This window comes from Monodelphis domestica, chromosome 3 (genome assembly GCF_027887165.1).
Source record: "Monodelphis domestica isolate mMonDom1 chromosome 3, mMonDom1.pri, whole genome shotgun sequence".
Classification (NCBI taxonomy): Eukaryota; Metazoa; Chordata; class Mammalia; order Didelphimorphia; family Didelphidae; genus Monodelphis; species Monodelphis domestica.
Genome location: NC_077229.1, coordinates 138,475,232 through 138,492,420, shown reverse-complemented (window position 1 = coordinate 138,492,420; position 17,189 = coordinate 138,475,232). Strand labels below are relative to the sequence as shown.

General features: G+C 46.0%; 1 protein-coding gene across 1 annotated transcript in view; it reads left to right on the top strand.

Moving 5' to 3' along the window:
- Positions 1-2,149: 2,149 nt before the first annotated feature.
- The window catches only part of FAM83A (family with sequence similarity 83 member A), a 35,890-nt gene continuing 20,850 nt past the window's right edge, over positions 2,150-17,189 (top strand). The window contains exons 1-3 of the mRNA XM_001381183.4: positions 2,150-2,902; positions 13,415-13,582; positions 14,524-14,648. Of these exons, the coding sequence (XP_001381220.2) occupies positions 2,423-2,902; positions 13,415-13,582; positions 14,524-14,648 (773 nt within the window). The 5' untranslated portion in view covers positions 2,150-2,422. The remainder of the gene's footprint in view (positions 2,903-13,414; positions 13,583-14,523; positions 14,649-17,189) is intronic.

Here is a 17,189-nt window from a genome sequence, read left to right as displayed (position 1 = left end):
ATTTCTCTTATTTTCTTTATATCTCTAATATTTGTCATTTCTAATAGCATAGTAGTAAATCTCTTTTCTACAAGTTAATATAGTCTGAGTAATTAGTAATGAGGAACACACCATATACTATTTACATACATGCTACACACACACACACACACACACACACACACACACACACATGTTCACCACCCATGGGGTTGCCTCCAGAACTCTGAGAGTCATAATAGTTGCCTTGTTTGGGGCTCTAACCAACTAGTGCCAGTGAGAGTTGGGGAAAATGATGAATTAAGCCCAGAGGGGGGTATTAAATTAGTGCTATTTCTTGAAATCACTGTGTACACATGGTTGGTTGGGTCGATGGAGGAATTCTGTGACTTTTTTGGTCTGGAGCACCTACCATGAAACTGGATGTATACTTTGGGCTCCTTACTGAAATGGACATGGGCATTCTTTATGGGTGATTTCTGGACCAATAGGTTGTGATGTATGTGATTTACCATTAGCTCTGTCTCTTCTGGGATATATCTGACACATTCTTTCCAAAGGCTTTTTTTTCTTTTTAAACCCTTACCTTCCATCTTGGAGTCAATACTGTGTATTGGTTCCAAGGCAGAAGAGTGGTAAGGGCTAGGCAATGGGAGTCAAGTGACTTGCCCAGGGTAACAGCTAGGAAGTGTCTGAATGTCTCCCATCTCTAGGTCTGGCTCTCACTCCACTGATCTACCCATCTGCCCCCCCAAAGACCTTTTAACCTCCCCATCTTTTCCCTGGGCCAATAACTGCTATACATAGATGGCAGCAGGAGGAGGGACTAGCTCAAGGCAATCCTGCATCCCTAGTCACCTTCTTCTACCTTTCCAGTTCTTCCTTCAGTACAGGTTGGTGACCAAAGACCATCAGTTCTAAAAACTATATTTTCCCATCCTTAGCAATTATCTCCATGGGTTGAACGTTTCAAGAGTTTTGGAGTTGAGTGCCAATTGGCCCTTGGGAGATGGTTCTGAAATACTGTGACTTCTTATGGGAAGGAAGACTCCAGAGTCACAGAATTGAAGAATTGGAAGAGATTTCATTTACCATCCAGTCTAGCCATCCAATTTTAATAAAAAAGAATCCCCACTATAACATGCCTCAAAAATAGACATTCAGTAATACATGTGTCACCCAGTGGAATTGCTTGTCAGTTCCTGGAGGAGGGAGAGAACATGAATCATGTAACTATGGGAAAATATTAAAACAAAAATAACACAAAAATTATATTAAAAAAATAGACATCCAGGGGGCAACTAGGTGGTTCAGTGGAAGGTTCTGGATTCAAATGTAACCTCAGACTCTTCCTGGCTGAGTGATCCTGGGCAAGTCACTTAACCCCCATTGCCTAGCCCTTACTGTTCTTCTGCCTTGGAACCAATACCTAGTATTGAATTTAAGATGGATGGTAAGAGTTTAAAAAAAAAGAAGTAGACATCCACCTCTTAGATGGGAGAACTCATCTCCTCTTCAAATATACCATTCCATTTTTGGATAGCTCTCATCAATAGAAAATGTTTTCCTGATATTGAGTCTCTATTTGGTTTTTGGTAACTTCCACCCACTTGTCTTTCTGTCCTGTGTGCACTTGTTCTCTCCTTCCTCCCTCCCCCTCCTCCTTCTCAGATGCCCCCCAAATAGAAGTTCCTTAAGAGGAAGGATTTCATTTTTTCCTTTGTTTCCCAGGCACCTTCCTCCGGATGGCTTGTCCGTTGTTCCTAATTTCTCTTCCTAGGATATAAGCTTCTTGGGGGCAAGGAGGAAGCTCTATTTGCCGCTCCCCTTCCCCAGGACCCTAGGATCAGAGAAGCGGAAGGGGATTGGAGATTAGCCGGGCCAAACCACCCAGATAAGAAAAGGGAGACTCAGGGAGGTGATCTCCTTTATCCAAGGCCAGGATTCGAACCCAGGTCTTCGGGCTCTAAGCCCTATATTCTTTCCGTTCGGAAGGAATGCCTCGCAGAGCTCCATCGCGGACACTCCACGGTCACCTGCTGCCTGTGCAATGCATCAGGACCCTCGGGCGGCCCGTGGCTGTCTGAAAGGAACGGCTCTGGCCGTGGAGAGTCTGGGGCGAATTGTGCAACAGGCTTGAGAGTGGGAAGTGCAGCGGCTTTGCTGCAGCTCCGGGGAGGAGAGGAAATGGTTGCATGAGTGACAGAGATGAAGCGGGATGGATTCAGCCCGGGGCCACTGGCGAGGGCGGGGCCCCCGGTGTGCAGATAAGGCCGTGGCACGGCCCTGCCTCAGCGCATTAGGCAATCCTCGGCTGAGCAGCGTGTAGGTGAGAAGCGCGCTTCCCCCCCCAACCCCCCCCCAACAGCCCGGGAGGCTGTCTGCCCTCCTGGGCTCCGCCCTCCAGAACTCTGCATGGGCCGCGACGGCCAAGCCTGGGAAGATGCACAGGTCGAGGGCCGTGGGCAAAATCAAAAAGCGCCTTCAAGAGGTCAAGAACCAATGGAGCCGCCTAGCCAAGGCCGACTTCAGTCACAACGAAAGCGCCCGGCTGGCCGTGGACGCTCTCCTGGACGGCGGTCCCGAGGCCTACCATGCGGCCCTGGGCAAGGAGGGGGAGGTGGACTTCCTGTCCTCGGTGGAGGCTCGGTACATCCAGGACAACACCAAAGAGCCCTACTACGCTCAGGAGCCCCTCGGGGACGCAGAGCCCGGCCCCAGGGCCAGTGACGCCAGTTCGGGCCAGTCTGGGACCTACTTCCCCGTGCAGTCCGAGGGCAGCGAGCCTGCCGTGCTGCACACTTGGAGCGAGGCCCACAAGCCCTACTTGAAGGACAAGGCCAGCGCCACCGTGTACTTTCAGACGGACAAGCACAACAACATCAGGGACCTCATCCGCCGCTGCATCAGCAGGACCAGCCAGGTAGGGAGGGGGCCTAGCCCGGGGCTTGGGGTACACTGCCAGCGAACCTGCCCTCCCAAAGAACCCGAGGGCTTGAGGCTGAGCTCAGCTTCTGCCTCCGACCCCCCCACCCCCATCACTTAAGAGGTAGGGTCTCTCCCAGTCCCTAATCCAACAGGAAGCCAAGGCCCTCACAGGGAGGACAGAGCAAACAGTTCCCCTCACTTGTTTGTTGTTGGGTCATTTTTAGTCCCGTTTGACCCTTGGGGACCCCGTTTGGGGTTTTCTTGACCCTAGAAGGGTTTGCCATTTCCCTGTCCAACTCATTTGACAGATGAGGAAACTGAGGCAGAGCGAAGTGACTTGCCCAGGTAAGTGTCCCAGGCTGAATTTGAGCTCATGAATATGAGTCTTCCTGATAGCAAGCCCTGTGCTCTATCCACTGTGCCACTTAGATCCTCTAGTTCCAGGCCTCTGCCTAGTAAATAGCAGAACCTGAACCTAAACCAGCCCTTTGATTCCTTTTCAGGATTCCACACTAGAGACTCATCTCTAAAACTGAATGTATCATTTCTGTTACCTCCAACTGAGCCAATCCAAAGCCTACATTTATCCTAAAATTGTTGCTAGGCTGTAGTGAATACTCTTAGGTCTAGGAAATCCTGGGTTTGAGTCTCTCCTCTGTCACATGCTGCCTATGGGACTCTGAGCAATTCACAACTTCTCTGGACCTCAGTTTCCCCTCTGTAGAAGGGGGATAGTAATAGCACCTGTTCCTCAGGGCTGTTGTGAGGTGAAGATAAGACAATATTTCTAAAGCACTTTGCAAACCCTAACATGCTTTATAAATGTTAGCTATTATTAAGCAACCAGTCTTGGGCAAGTTTGCTTAACTTTGTAGTTTCCATTTCCTTCAAAATAGGGGTAGTAATACTTGTGATACTCACCTCGAAGGGTCCTTGCACAGATGAAAAGAGCTGATTGAAAAGGGCTTTGACCACCTTGTGGAAACATCAGCTGTTATTTTTTCACTCTAGACCCTTTTAAGACCCAAAGAATAACTCATGGTGGAATTTCAGACACCAGTGACAGGCAGAGGGGGAAATCACTCTCAGATCACAGGACACAGGCAATTCCCTGCTGCTGGGGCCACTTGTGCTCCCTGCCAGTGCCCTGACCTCCTATCTAGGGAGAGAGGTGGATCAAGACTATAGCACCTTGAGGGCAGGGACTTTTTTTGCATCCCTAGCACTTGGGCACACAGTGGGTGCTTAATATTTATTGATGGTTGTCTTTCTACACAAATCGCTACTGAGTACCTTTCTGGAGAGTGCACAAGGGAGAATCATCTATGTGTGCCCATTTGTGAAATGCATTTGTTCTTTTTAGAAAGGACAGGTCATTCTATATCTCATTCTTTGCCTTTCCCTCTTTCCCTTTGTCTCCCTCTCTCCCTCTCTCTCTCCCCCACTTCTGCTATTTCTGTTTTTCTTTCCCTCCTCTTTTTCTCTCCCCCCTCCCGTTTTTCTCTCTCCTCTTTGTTTCTCTTTCCTGCCTCTCTTTTTCTCTCCTATCATTCTGCCTTTCCCTCCTGTTTCTCTTCTTTGTTTCTCAACCACCCCCCCTCTCTCTGCTAAAAATGTCAGATGAATTGGTTTCAAAGCTGGAAGGTGCCTTGGAAATCAGCTTGCCTGAGCCCCATCTTTTAAATGACTGAACATGGGAAGAGATTACACAGGAGCCTTCCTTACTCTGGGCAAATATTTAGAATCCTAAGGTCCTTCAGTTTCCTCATCTGTAAAATGGGGATGATACTGGTAATGAGGGTTGCTATGAGGCTCAAATTAGATCAAGTAAGGCTTTGGGTAGCTAGGTGTCATAATGGACAGCATGCCAAGCCTGGAGTCAGGAAGACTCACTTTGCTGAGTTTCAGATCTGGCCTCGGATAGTAGCTGTGTGACTCTGGGCAAGTCACTTAACCCCGTTGCCTCAGTTTCCTCATCTATAAAATGAGCTGGAGAAGGAAATGGCAAACCACTTCAGAAAATTTGCCAAGAAATCCTCAAATGAGGTCACAAAGAGTGGGACATAGCTAAAAATGACTCATTAATAACAAAGGCTTCGCAAATTGCTTTCTATGCTGCAGTCAGTCTCGGGACTGAGCTTTCTCTTGGGGCAAATATTAACGTACTATATAAAAGTCAGTTATTGTTTTGTTGTTGAAGAGGCTGGCTCAGGGGGGATCTGTAGGGAGAGATGGTAATGGAGGGTGGCTCTTTGACTTGTCAAGTCACCACAATTTATGTCAGCTGTGTTTTGTTTTTGTGACCACATTATTCAGTGCTGACATATCAGAATAAGTCTGTTGCACTTGGAAAAGTCCTGACCTCTGGGTCAAGAGCTCCATCTGAGGTTTGAGCCCTGGCTCTATCATTAATTTGCTTGCATGATCTTGGCCAAGTGCTTTAAGCTTTCAGTTTCCTCATCTGTAAAATGTGGATTAAAAAGACTGTGGTTGAGAAGAAATTCTTCATTTGGTTAGAGATTCTGTCAATCCCTCTTGTACTCACACTGCATCAAGCAAATATTTGTCAAAATTTTTTAAAAAAAGGCTTTGTGACACAGTAGGCAGTCAGTGCCTCAGGGAGACTTCAGCTCCCTATAAGGAGGATTTGGAGTCTGAGGACCTGCCTTTGAATACTGGCACTGCTAATTAATAATCACACTTTAAAGCTGACGAATCATCTTACCCAGAGGATGCCAAGATTCAAGGCAAGTTTTTCCTGGTTTCCCTCCCCCAAAGCCCTCAAGCCGTATCTACCAGTCCCTTTCCCTTTGGGGTGGACAGGCATTCAGGGAGGACAAACAACTCTGGTGTGAGACCTTTCAGGGCTGCTCCTCTACTTTGGGGTCCACCTGTCACCCAACTCTCATCTTTGGCTCTGAGAGGCTTCAGCATGTCCAGAGGCCCCATACTGGTAAAACTGTCTGGGCAGATAGTCAAACCCAGGTGGGGGTGGACCTCAGACCCAATCAATGAGTTGGGGGAGTGTCCACTCCAACCAAGGAGCAGATGAGAACAATTCATTCCAGTGGCCATGAAGGTGGCTGAAACAGTGCTGTGGAGCCCTCAAGGCTTGGTCAGACATCCAAGGAGTCAAGGTCATCCCCCTGCATCTCAGATCATCACAGGTCAACCCGATTTTTGTCTTGTCCCTGGACTTTGATGACTCTGGAAGAGTGAGACTGATGACTTTAGGCAGCTCTGCCTCACTTCAATACAATTCAAGACATCACCAGGGGATGTCATTGTTCCTCTTTGATAATGAAGGACAAGCGACCACCTTTCCCTTTAAAATTTACTTGATATTTATCTTGCATGTGCCTATTTGTATAAATGTGTTAAGTTCCTTGATGGCAGGGATTGTCTTTCTTTTTTCTTTCTATCTCCAGCTCTTATCTCTTGATAAATGCTTATAGATCTACTAATAAGGTACCATTACCATCCCCATTTTACAGATGAGGAAACAGTCAGCTTGCCTTCTTCAGAGTATACAACTAGGATCTGAGGTAGAATTTGAACCCATGCCTTCCTGACTCCAAGTGCAGTAGGTCTCTGTCTACCATACTCTTCACCCACCTGGGTCTCTGCTTCCTGCTCTGTAGGATGGGATTAGATTGGATGACTTTCCAGCCTTAAATCTCTGTGGTGTCCTACTTATCACCAGAGGTATTCAAATGGAGACCTTTTGGATACTTTTTTTAAAACCTTTACCTTCTTAGAATCCATATTGGTTCCAAGACAGAAAAGTGGTAAGGGCTAGGTAATGGGGATTAAACGACTTGTCCAGGGTCCCCCTATCTCTAGGCCTGGCTTTCCACCCAACTGGGCCACTTAGCTGCCCTCCACTCCCTTATTTAGACTCAGTGGCCTCTGAGGTTCTCCCATCTTGGCTTCTGTGGAACAGGCCAGGGATAGGGCCAGGATCTGTGATTTCATCAGTACAGAGAACTCTCAGATGAGGAAGCTCCCTCTATCAATGTACCTTCTCTGCCGCTTACAGCCTTGGAGCACTGCCCAGGTCCCTGGGAGGTCAGTCCATACCCCCTTGTCAAGCCCCTGTTGGGTGCCAGGGCCCGTGTGAAGCCCTGGGGATACCAAAAGGGGCAGAAGTTTCTAGGCCTGCCCTCAAGGAGCTCACAGTCAAACTGAGGCCACAAGCACCAGGCAACAACTGTACCCACAAGATCCATGCAGGATAAATCAGGGGTGGTCTCAGAGGGAAGGCACTAGCATTAAAGGACATCCGAAAAGCTGGGCTGTGAAGGAAGTCGGGGAAAGCAAGAGGAAGAGATGAGGGAGAATGTTCCAACAAGGGGACGGCTGTGTAAAATGCCTGGAGTCAGGAGATGAAATGTGATTTACCCAAGGTCACAAAGCCAGAAAGAGCCTGGTCTTCCTAATTCCCAGGCACTCTCTCTTTTTACTCTATCATAAGCTAGAATCTTAATGTGCTCTAAAAATGTTGTCATCCTTATAGTCACTGTTGTACTCCAAGCAACAGCCTCTTGATTATCAACACCAATCGCCATAAAGCCCTTACTCCAGTCCCTTCCCTCTTCCAGCAAAGGGGGAACCTTCTGCCATGTAGGAAGATCTCTGAGCAGGCACCCCGAGCTCTCCCTGTGTCCCTGTCCATGATCATGTCAGCCCTAACACGGGTCCTTTATCTCTTCCCATCTTCTTGTATATCCATGATGGTGAACTTATGACATATGTGTCAGCACTGACATACATAGCTATTTTCGATGACGTGGCGAGACATATAGGGCCGCATGCCAAGGACAACTTTTTTCTTAGTGACGCACCACCCGAGTTATGATCGGTTTTTTGGCGAATTTTGACACACCAAGCTCAAAAGGTTGCCCATCACCGTTACACATCCTCCCCCTCAGATACCCTGTACTGCCCTCCTTGCTATCTCTCCATTTCTCCAGCCTAGGAGTTTTCACCTGCTGGCTGCCTGAGCCTGGAATGCTCTCCCTCATTTCTACCTCTTAGCTTCCTCTGGCTTTATTCAAGTCTCGGCTCAAGCCGCACCTTCTCCAATAATCCCTTCCTTGGGTGCCTTCCCCTAGAGCAGGGTTCCTCAAACTATGGCCTTCGGGCCACATGGGGCCCACTGAGGCCATTTATCCGGCCCTCCCCACACTTCCGGAAGGGGCACCTCTTTCATTGGTCAGTGAGAGGAGCACTGTGTGTAGTGGTGCTGCAAAGCTTGGTGTTGCTCACGTACAGTACTACTTCCGGTGACAATCCTTTGTGTGGCGCTTTGTTCTGAGAGTAACTGAACAAGAACGAGGTGCTGCACAAAGGATTATGTATAGTAGTGGCAGTGATGGGCCTGTGCAAGGCGTGACAGGCCCATCACAGCCAGCGCTGCAGCCTCTGCTATCCCAGACAGCGGGTTACAGATGTTTATAGTTTTTTTTATAGTCCAGCCCTCCAATGGTCTGAGGGACAATGTGTAAAAGTTTGGAGACCCCTGCACTAGATATTACCCCAGCTCATTCCTCTGTATCTGGTCTGTCCAGGGTTGTGTGCTTAGAAGGGGAGCTCCCAGAGGGCAGGGGCTGTCTCTTGCCCTTCTTTGTATTCCTGGACTTTAGCAGAGGCTGGCTCTCAGTAGGCACTACTTAATGCTTGTTGACTTGATGATGGGGAAGCAGGGCTTCTGGTGATGGGGCATATCCTAGCCACTGAGCATCCATGAACTGGCATGGGGCCCTGTGCCCACAGCCCAAGGGCAGCTCAGCCAGGAGGGTTACAGAATGCTTTGGAGTGAACTACTGGGATCTTAGGAATAATCTGTTAAGCCCCAAAGGCATTTTTGCCATCCACACTGGCGACCAGAAGACTAAGCCAGCAAGCGCCCATGAATCGCCCAGGGACAAGTTTCCATAAGGAAATTCTCAGGAAGTAGAAAGAACACGCACATCCCAAGCCCCTGCCCTGGATGGAACCAGCCTTTCCCATGGGCGATCTGGGGCCTCCACAGGTACATCCTTTTTTTAAGAGAGATGTCTTGACTAGCTCAGGAACCAGATGTTGGCAAAGCAAAACTGCACCAAGTCATCTGCCTTGCTCTCTCTTCCTGAATCAAGTCAACTAGCAAGACAGAATCAGAAGGACCAGCAATGGCCTGGAATGCGCTGGGTGGCCTTGGCATCTGGCTAAGCTCCAAGGAGGTCTACAGTGCCTGCTTTAGCCACCTTTGTGGCCATTGGAACAAACTGTTCTCATCTGCCCATTCCACTGGGGAAGTCTTTAGAGACCTCTTGGTGACCCTCCCCCTGGTCTAGCTCCTCTGCCAACATGGTTTCAGTGCCCAGGCTACGGGTAAAAGCCTCCCGGAGGCCTCACAGGGAGGAGGAATGAGTCACCTGCCACCTGTGCTGCAGAGGAGGAGGCTGAGACCAGGGGAACCCAAGTGATTCCTGGCACTGCTAATTAAATACACAGGATCTAGCCTCAGCCTTTATCGTCTTATCCTCTTGGTCCCCCTCTAATCCATCCTTCATAGGCCTGTAAGTTACTAAAGTGAAGCTCTGTGCTTTTTTGATCATGCCCCTCCTTTGCTTAGTAAACCAGTGGTTTTCTATTATCTCTAAGCTCAAAGAGAAGCTCCTTTGGGTAGATTTTTTCTTTCTTTTTTAAAAAATCCTTACCTTGTCTTAGAACCAATACTTAAGGGCTAGGAAATGGAGGTCAAGTGACTTGCCCAGGGTCACACAGTTAGGAAGTGTCTGAGGCCAGATTTGAACCTAGGATGTCTCATCTCTAGGCCTGACTCCACTGCCTCTGAATTTTTTCCTGAAATTTTTTTTAATTTGTTAAATATTTCTAAATCACATGTGAAAATTTCTTAATCATTTTAAAAATCCGAGTTTCAAATTCTCTCTCTTCCTACTCCCTTATCTCTTGAGAAGGCAAATAATGTATCAGTTATACATGTGAGCCCATGTAAAACATATTTCCATATTAGCCATGTTGCAAAAAGCACTATTTAGCTTTAAATGATTCATAATCTAGCTCCAGCCTACCTTTTCAATCTTAAAGTTCCAAAACTTTTAAACCTTAATAGGTTAAAGAATTTTAGGACACTCTAGCTTCACTCTCCTCTTCCTCTAAAGTCCAAGCAAACGGGCCTTCTTGCTGTTCCTTTCACCTAAGGCTCCATCTCTGCCTCTTAAGAATTGCCCTCAAAACTTTGCTTAACATCATTTTCACAAGACCTTTCCCAAACCCTCTGGCTGTTGTCCTTTTGTCTTTCCTCACCCCAATTATCCTCTTCTCTGGGGTCCCCCTGTCACCCAATTCCCACCTAGGGCTCTGGCCACACCCCAGCAAAACCTGCTGGGGCAGATGGGCTAAACCAGATTGAGGGTAAATGATGGGTCACAAACCATCCAAGTTTGGGGAGTGTCTACCCCGGGCCTAGGAAGGCTTCCCCCGCAAATGGTCAGATGAGAAGAATTTGCCCCAGTGGCCATGAAGCCTGTGCTATGGAGCATCTACACACTGTTTAGACATCCAGGACCCCAAGGTCAGCCCCTGCATCCCAGGCTATGTCCTGCCACTGGACTTTGATGACTCTGGGAGAGAGTGGGAGGTTGATGGCTTTATGCAGCTCTGCCTCATGTAAATCCGTTTCATACGAGTCAGGACATCTCCCAGGATGCCATTTGGCCTCCTAGAAAACAAGGAATGAACAACAATTTCCCATTTTTCCTGTGTATAACTTGTGCTTTCTTTCTCTCTCCCTCTGTCTCTCTGTGTCTCTCTCCAAATTAAGGGTATAAGTTCCTTAGAAAAGAGTTGGGCCCAGGAAGGGAAGAGCCCAAGGAGTCATGGATAGCCAAGGATTCTAAATGTCCAGTATCCCAATTCAGCTTTTCCGCTTCTATGCCATCTCTCTGACCACAAGCCAAAGGCAAAGAGGACGCCGATCCTAATAACTTACGTTCCCCAGCTCTCTATGAGTTAATGGGACTTGGGGTCAGGGAATATTTTTGTATAGACCAAAACAGATCCTGCCTGGTTCCAGCTGAATATTCTGGGATTTAGGCCCATCTAGGGCTTGAGCTCCTTGAAAAATACCATAACCTAGGTCTGTAGTGTAAAGGATAATTTTAAATACAATCTTTACAGTAGGGAACATCTAGGCCAACTCCTTGTTTTATAGCTGAGAAAAACTGACTTGCCAACACAATGGAAAAGCCAGGAAATGAGCAGCCCATGTCCTGGACAGGAATGTGGGGGTGGGAAAGAGATGGTCAGGAGAGAAGCTACCTCTTATTACCTTTAAACCTGCCTTGTGTTATATTTGTCTGGCAACAATGGTAGGAAATCTCAATAACCTGGAAGCACATCTGGTTGGGCCCCAGGGCAGGTGGTTGGTTCCATGGCCCTACTTTCCTGGACACTCCGTCTGTTTGTCATGATTCTAATCAGTCCTACAGTTCCTGATTGAATTGATTCAGACACTTGTGCTTACTGTTGCTCCTATGGCTATCATTCCAACCTGGTCTCTGATGAAACTCCAACTTGGTTTAGACAGTCCTACCATTTTTCCAAAAGAAAATCATTTTCTTTTTCCATTATTTTCTGGGAAGTCTCTTACTTCCTCCCTCTCTCCTTTCACCCTTCTTCCCTCTCTCCTCCCTTCCCTCTTTTCTTTCCTCCCTCTCTTCATCTCTTCTACCTTCCTTCCCTTCTTTCCTTCCTTCCCCCTCCTTCCTCTTTTCCTTTCTTCTTTCCTCCATTTACTTCCTCCTTCCCTCATTTCTTTCCTTCCCTTTCTTTGACTTATATTTTAATCTATAAAATATGAGAGTTGGACTAAATGACCTCCAAGGTCCCTTCGAGTTCTAAATTTATGATCCTATAACTCTATCCCCCAGGTAGTTTCATTTTGGGTGCAGTTGTCATTTTTCATTCTGCAGTCCCAGCCCCTAGTGCAGTGGTTTGCCCAGTAAGATCACTTGCCTCTCCTCCTAGAGTGTTTATCAATTTTAACAGGAGCCAAGGGCTGTTCTCAGGAGATTCACTCCAATTTATTCTCCATTTGTCCTTTAGGGAAGGAGGAGAAATTGTTTCAGGTTTTAATCATGGAAAGGTAGAAGAGTTTTTCACTTTTGGCTGAGCTGTCTTACCTCTAACTATAAAAAAAGAAAAAATGCACAATGGGGGCAGCTAAGTAGCACAATGGATAGAATGCCAGGCCTGGGGAAGACCTGGATTCCCATCTTGCTTCAGACCTTTCCTAACTGTGTGATCCTGGGAAAGTCATTTAATCCCAATTGCCTAGTCCTTGCTACTCTTCTTAGAATTGATACTAAGACTTGTAAGGCTTTAAAAATGATTAAAAATTTTAAAGTGCACAATGAAGATTTGATCCCCTTGGTGCTGAGCTAGCTGCCTTAAGAAGCAAAAAAGGTCTCACGCTAATCTTCAGTGACCAAGAATTAGCTGTGGATCACATCCTAAGTCTAAACAATTGACATGCTCGGTTTGATATTGGAATCATTTTGAGGGTGTTATGACCAGTTCTTGACCTGTTCTTGCTATTTCAGTTTTGTTCCCATTTCACTTTAGTTTGGTTACAAATGTTTTGCAGGGAAAAAAGGGAAGTATTATCAATTCTAAGACAGAAGATCAACCAGGACTAGACAATAGCAATGCGATGATTCAGGTCAATCCAGAGGGATTTATGAGAAAGAGTGCTATCCACATCCAGAGAAAGAACTGTGGGAGCAGAAATGCAGAAGGAAAATATATGATTGTCACATGGTTCAATGGGGTTATGATTGGGAATTTGAACTTTAAATGATCACTCTATTGCAAATATTAACAAGGAAATCGGTTTTGAACAATGATACATGTAAAGCCCAGTAGAATCGCTCATCGGCTCTGGCTCTGGGAGGGGTGGGGAAAATCCTGAATCATGTAACCATGGAAAAATATTCTAAATTAAAAATAAATAAATAAATAAATAAAATACAACTTGCTTAGGGTCACACAGGTAAGAATGAGGCCTTAAATGGTTGAAATAAACTGACTTGAATGCTTCTAGTCCAAACCTCACTAAAGCTGCTGCCAGGAAGAGCCTCTTCTGTCCCACCTTGTCTTCGGATGCCAGCTAGACCAGGCTTATCCAAACCCAAAAAGTGTGGCTAAAACTTGAAGCAGATCAGAAATGTAATAAGGCAAGGCAATTAGATGGCTCAGTGGACAGAGAACCAGGCCTGGAGGCAGAAAGTCCTGGGTTTAGATGTGGACTCAGATACTTCCTTGCTGTGTGACCCTGAGCAAATCACTTTGATCCCATTGCCCAGGCCTTACCATTCTCTTGCCTTGGAACCAATACATGGTATTGATTCTAAGATGGAAGGTGAGGGTTAAAAAAAAATTAAGTGTAAGAAGGCAAACTTCCTGCCCTGAGTGAGTGGTGTTGTCTGTCCTGGCCCAGGTCCTGCTCATCCTAATGGACGTATTCACGGATACAGAGATCTTCTGTGATGTGTTGGAGGCAGCCAACAAGCGGGGTGTATTTGTCTGTGTGCTCCTCAACCAGTGTGGTGTGAAGCTCTTTCGAGAGATGTGTGAGAAAGCTGAAATCCTGGACAGTCACCTGAAGGTAGGAATGGCCTCGAGAGGGGCTCATTGGCTCTGAGCCTTTGATCCTCCATCCCCATGAAAGAGAAGATTCTGGGGGTCAGACATGGGTTCTGAAAAAAGCTAAGAAAGGAACAGGAGGCATAGAAATCCCTTCCCTGAATCAAACAAGCCTCTTTCTCCATTAAAGATTTATTTTTGTAGCCAACAGTCAAAAGAGGGGACCCTCCTACATTTTTAGGGGTCCCAAATTTAAGTTTACGTTCTTGTTTGAAATTGTTCAGAGCAGACATTTAACAAATATTTCTTGAATGAATGGCCAAATGCATCAAATGAATGTTACAGAAATATTTGTTGGCTATTTAAAGGATTCCCCAGAGAGAGGGGAAACTGCAGAAGTATGTATTTCCCTCTTCTAACACAGGGAATCTGCTTGGCAAACTGTTTTGGTGATTTCACAGGCCAAGTGAACTCCTCCATATTCAACTATCTTGATTCAGTAAATGCTTATTCAACAAAATAGTCGTTCCTTCACAGAGCAGTTATAAAATGACTCCTTTGCACAAGGAATCAGGATCTCCATACCCAATGTTCTTGAAGCTATTTGCCCAAACTCAAATAGGCAGTAAGTAAAAGGAGACCCCTACCATCTGATTTCAGATTTGATGTTCTACTACATCATTTGGCTGGTTGAAGATTGAGATTTCTGGGGCAGGGAGGTGGTTTAGTGGATTGAGAGCCAAGCTGGGAGATGGGAGGTCCTGGTTTCAAATCTGGCCTCAAACACTTCCTATTGGGGGGACCCTGAGTAACCCCCATTGCCTAGCACTTGATTCTCTTCTGCCTAAGAACCAATACTTAGTATCCATTCTAAGGAGGAAGGTGAGGGTTTAAAAGTAAAAACGGAGATTTCTGGGAGGACTCAGAAATCCTTCAATTTTATCCTGAACTTCCCTCTAACAGAACATTTCAATCCGGAGCGTGGAAGGGGAAACATACTGTGCCAAGTCTGGCAAGAAGTTCTCAGGCCAGATCCAGGAAAAGTTCATCATCTCTGATTGGAGATATGTCCTGTCTGGATCTTACAGGTGAGACAACCTGTAGTCCAGAGGGGGTGAGCCAGCTCTCATTCCATCCCCACACTGAGCTAGGGGAGCATCAGGCAGAAGGGGAAGCGCATGCCTGGCATGAATGGAATAGGGTGCATATGTAAAATCAATGCAGGTCCTCTAATTTCACCTAGAACGGGGACTGTGGGGGGGCAATCTATTAGAGCCAGGATTGGATTTTAAATGCCAAAAAAACCCAAACAAATTTGTATTTGATCTTAGAGGTAAGAGGGAACCAATGCAGCTTCTAAAGACTGGAAATGGCACAGCTAGACCTGTGCTTTAGAAATATCCATTTGGCAGCTGTTTGGATAAAGGGTTAAAGAGGCAACAGGCTGAACAAAAGCTGACCAGTTAGGGGGCTATTGTAGTAGTCCAGCTGATGGAAGATGAGGGCCTGAATTTGGGTGGGATCAAGCCCTTTAATCACCTCCTCTCTCCCCTGCAAACCTCCTTATTTATTGTCTCCTTCCGTGCTCTCCACAAAGATGCCCAAATTCTCCCCTTTACTTGCCTTTCTTCACTGTTGTTCTAATTCTCTTCATAGCCAAACTCCTAGAAAAAACAAAACAAAACAACTATCTACAATCTTTGGGACAATTGCCTCACTTTATACTTCTTTCAAACCCTTGCAAGATGGAGCTTCCAACTCCCCCATTTAACTGAAACAGCTCTATTTAAGGTCTTCTGTTTTCCTTGAAACCCTTACCTTCCATCTTAGAATCAATATTGTGTATCTGTTCCAAGGCAGAGCAGCTGTAAGGGCTAGGCAGTGAGGGTAAAGTGACTTCCCTAGGATCACCCATATAAAAAGTGTCTCAGATCAGATTTGAACACAGGACCTCCCATTTCTGGGGCCTGGCTCTCTGTCCACTGAGCCACCTCGATGCCCATCAAAATCATTTTTGCTCTGTCCATTGACCTTTTCTTAATCCTTTTCTCACCTCTCTGCAGGGCTTGATTCTTATTTCTTTCCTGAGTTTTTGTGACATTCCTCTGTTTAAATTCTCTTACCTGTCTGGCTCCTTCACAGACTTCAGCTACCATCTCCAAGCAAATGAAAGCCAAAATCACATATGTTGAGCTCCTGTCCAACTGGATGTCTCTATGTTGATGTTCCATGGGTGCCTCAAACTCCATGCATCCAAAACAAAACTTGTCTTTCCCTTTCTCATAATCTTTCCTTCTAAATCCATCGTTCTTCCTAACTTCCCAATTTTCATCAGGGCACCACTTTCCATGTTGTTCAGTCATTTTTCAGTCATGTCTGACTCTTCATGGCCTCATTTGGGGTTTTCTTGGTGTAGATACTGGAGAGCTTTGCCATTTTCTTCTCCAACTCATTTTATAGGTGAGGAAACTGAGCCAAACAGGGTTAAATTAAAGCTCAGGGTCACCCAGCTAGTAAGCATCTAAGGCATCCACGGCATGGGGCAGTGGATTTAAAATTAGAGGACCTAGATTTGAGTCCTGCTCGAATCTGCTACTTCATGTTTATGTGACCTTGAGCAAGTCATTAACTTCTTTGGCCTCAATTTCCTTATTTCTAAAAATGAGGGGGCTGGGCTAGATAACTTTTAAGGTCTCTGTCTGTCCCTATTAGCTTTTGGTAAACCTCCCCATTTTGTTGTTCAGTCATTTCAGACTAGCTACTTAGTGCCTGAGGACAGATTGGAATTCGGGAATATGGGTCTTTCTGACTCCAAGTGTGATGTTCTATCCACTGCCACACCCAGTTGTCTCACTTTCCATAGCAGGTGCTTAAAAACACATTGAAATGTCTCAGACTCAAGAATTTAACAAGCATCTTCTCCCTCACTGCCCACATCCTATCAGACACCAAATCCTGTAGTTTTTACCTTTCTAACAATTTGGGGGGGGGGGTCAATTTCTCTTCACTCCCTATGGGGCCACCCTCACAGGTTAGGCCTTTATCACTTCTCACCTGAGTGATGGTTTTCCTGCTTCGACTTATATCTCCAGTCCAATTCCCCTAAAGCTGCCAATCTGACATTCCTAAAGCAGAGGTAAGAGCATGGGACTCCCATATCAGTCCTACTGTGCTTCTAGCTCCCTGTTTAAGGCTCAACTCAGGTTATAACTTCCTATACAAAGCCATTCCTGATCTCCCCAGTTATTAGTGCTTCCTTCCCTCAAAAAAAAAAATCATTCTGTATGAGAGTAGCTGTGTTGAAGTTGAGCTGACCTCTAAGCCAAATAGATGTGGGTTCAAGTCATACCTCTGATACATCCTGGGCAAGCCACTTAACTTCTGTCTGCCTTTTTTCTTCAATTGTAAAATGGAGATAGTTGCAGCATCACCAGAGTTGGTATGGTAATCAAATGAACAATATTTTTAAAGTCTTTAGCACAGTGCTCGGCACATAGTAGGTACCTTAAAAATGCTTATTTCCTTCCTTCTTTCCCTCTCTTTCTCCTTCCTTTTTCTTCTTTCATCCCTTCTCTCTTTCCCCCTCTCCCTCTCTTTCTCTCTTTCCTTTCTCTCTTGCTCTCTTTCTC